General features: G+C 38.3%; 1 protein-coding gene across 1 annotated transcript; it reads right to left on the bottom strand.

Annotated features, from left to right (window-relative positions):
* Positions 1–351: 351 nt before the first annotated feature.
* On the bottom strand, positions 352–1,263 carry LOC124719844 (secreted RxLR effector protein 161-like). The gene is made up of 4 exons (XM_047245030.1): positions 1,144–1,263; positions 604–1,093; positions 467–485; positions 352–415 (listed from the first exon to the last, which is right to left on the bottom strand). The coding sequence occupies exons 1-4, from the start codon at positions 1,261–1,263 to the stop codon at positions 352–354; spliced, it is 693 nt and encodes a 230-aa protein (XP_047100986.1).
* Between the last annotated feature and the right edge of the window lie 345 nt (positions 1,264–1,608).

The raw sequence follows: 1,608 nt of genomic DNA, 5'->3' as shown, positions 1-1,608 counted from the left end.
ACACGTCAAGGAAAGCTTGTTTGCCTGGACAGTCTTGACATTTTCCCATGATCATACAATTGTAACAGTTAATATTGCAAACGAGAACTTCCAAAAAGTCTTTATAGTCAACTCCTTAAGATTTGTGCCATCCATCATGAACTTTGCATTCTGATGATACAAACAAATTCAAACATTATGGGTATTAGATATTGACTCTAATTAGTCCTCTGTGAGATCATAAAGTGGACCTTTTAATCAAATACGCAATACACCATATTGCCAGGAACACACATTTTTAGAGACCATTGATTCAACGATGTACATAACGAAGATCAAGGAGAAAACATAAACTACCATACATATAACACATCAAAGAGTAAAATTGATTGTTTCCAACACCCCCACAAGTTCTCGAGATGTCAATTCATGAACTCTGAAAATTTACCTTTGTCAAAAAATCAGCTTTCTGCTTATCGGTACTTACAGGTTCACACTGAATTTTCCTGTTTTAATTAAATGATGAATATAGTGGTGCCTCACGTCAATGTGTTTTGTTCGCGCGTGATGCACACCATTGTGACTCAGTGCAATGGCACCTCTATTGTCACAGCATACACTTACCTGGTTTTTCACTATGTGAAACACACAATTCACGAAGCAATCCTTGGAGGTATACCAATTCTTGCGCTGCTGCTGATAGAGCCATATACTCAGCTTCTGTAGTTGATAGAGCGACAGTTTGTTGTCGTTTTGAAGTCCAGGAAACTGCTGGCCCAGCTAACTTGAAGATATAGCCAGTCGTTGATAGCCGCTGATGGAGGTCTGATGCATAATCAGCATCACAGAAACCTTCAGTTTCAGTTGTTCCACTTTTTCGGAAAGCTATTCCTACATTGACTGTGCCTTTAATGTATCGCATAATTTGTTTGACCGCTTCCCAGTGGATTTTCCGATAATTAGAATTGAATCTACTTAGAACCCCCACAGCGTACGCAATGTCCAGTCTTGTGCTTTGATCTAAATACAGTAGTGATACTATGGCTTGCTGATAAGGAATGCGATGTAACACAAGGTTTTCCTCATCTGTCAATTTAGTTTCACATTTTTGCAGCTTTGAGCCAGGTTCAAATGGATATGCAACCGGATTACAATGTTCCATACCAAATTTGCTGCGTATTTGCTTTGATCAATACTAATCGTCCCGTGTTTCCTGTTACATTTTATTCTCATGCCAAGACACCAACTAAGTTCACCAAGATCTCTCATCTTAAACTGATTCATTAGTCCTTTCTTCAGGTCTTTCTTCCACCTATTATTTCTATTGGAGAAAATGATAAGTCGTTCACATAAACAGCTATAATGAGTATATTTTGTTTCTCAATTCTGAAGTAAATGCAAGAATTGTATTCTGACTTCTTTAGGTTCATTTTATGTAATGTCACATCTAATTTCATATTCCAAACTCGTGACGCCTGTTTTAGACCATAAATTGCCTTCGTCAGCTTGCAAACCTTCATCTCCTCGCCGTTCTTCACGTAGCCTTCAGGTTGACGAATGTGAACTTGTTCATCGAGATCACCATATGGGAACGCAGTTTGAGCATCCATATGTTCAATGTCAAGATCA

The sequence above is a fragment of the Schistocerca piceifrons genome, chromosome 11, assembly GCF_021461385.2.
Source record: "Schistocerca piceifrons isolate TAMUIC-IGC-003096 chromosome 11, iqSchPice1.1, whole genome shotgun sequence".
Classification (NCBI taxonomy): domain Eukaryota; kingdom Metazoa; phylum Arthropoda; class Insecta; order Orthoptera; family Acrididae; genus Schistocerca; species Schistocerca piceifrons.
Note: the sequence above shows the minus strand (reverse complement) of the source record. Positions and strands in the feature narration are given on the sequence as shown.

What these genes read in the sequence shown, in the direction of transcription:
- LOC124719844 (XM_047245030.1), bottom strand. Translation starts at nt 1,263, where the DNA reads ATGAATCAGTTTAAGATGAGAGATCTTGGTGAACTTAGTTGGTGTCTT. An exon ending in GCAAATACGCAGCAAATTTG is followed by an intron (nt 1,094 to 1,143) that starts GTATGGAACATT and finishes CCTGGCTCAAAG; the next exon opens with CTGCAAAAATGTGAAACTAA.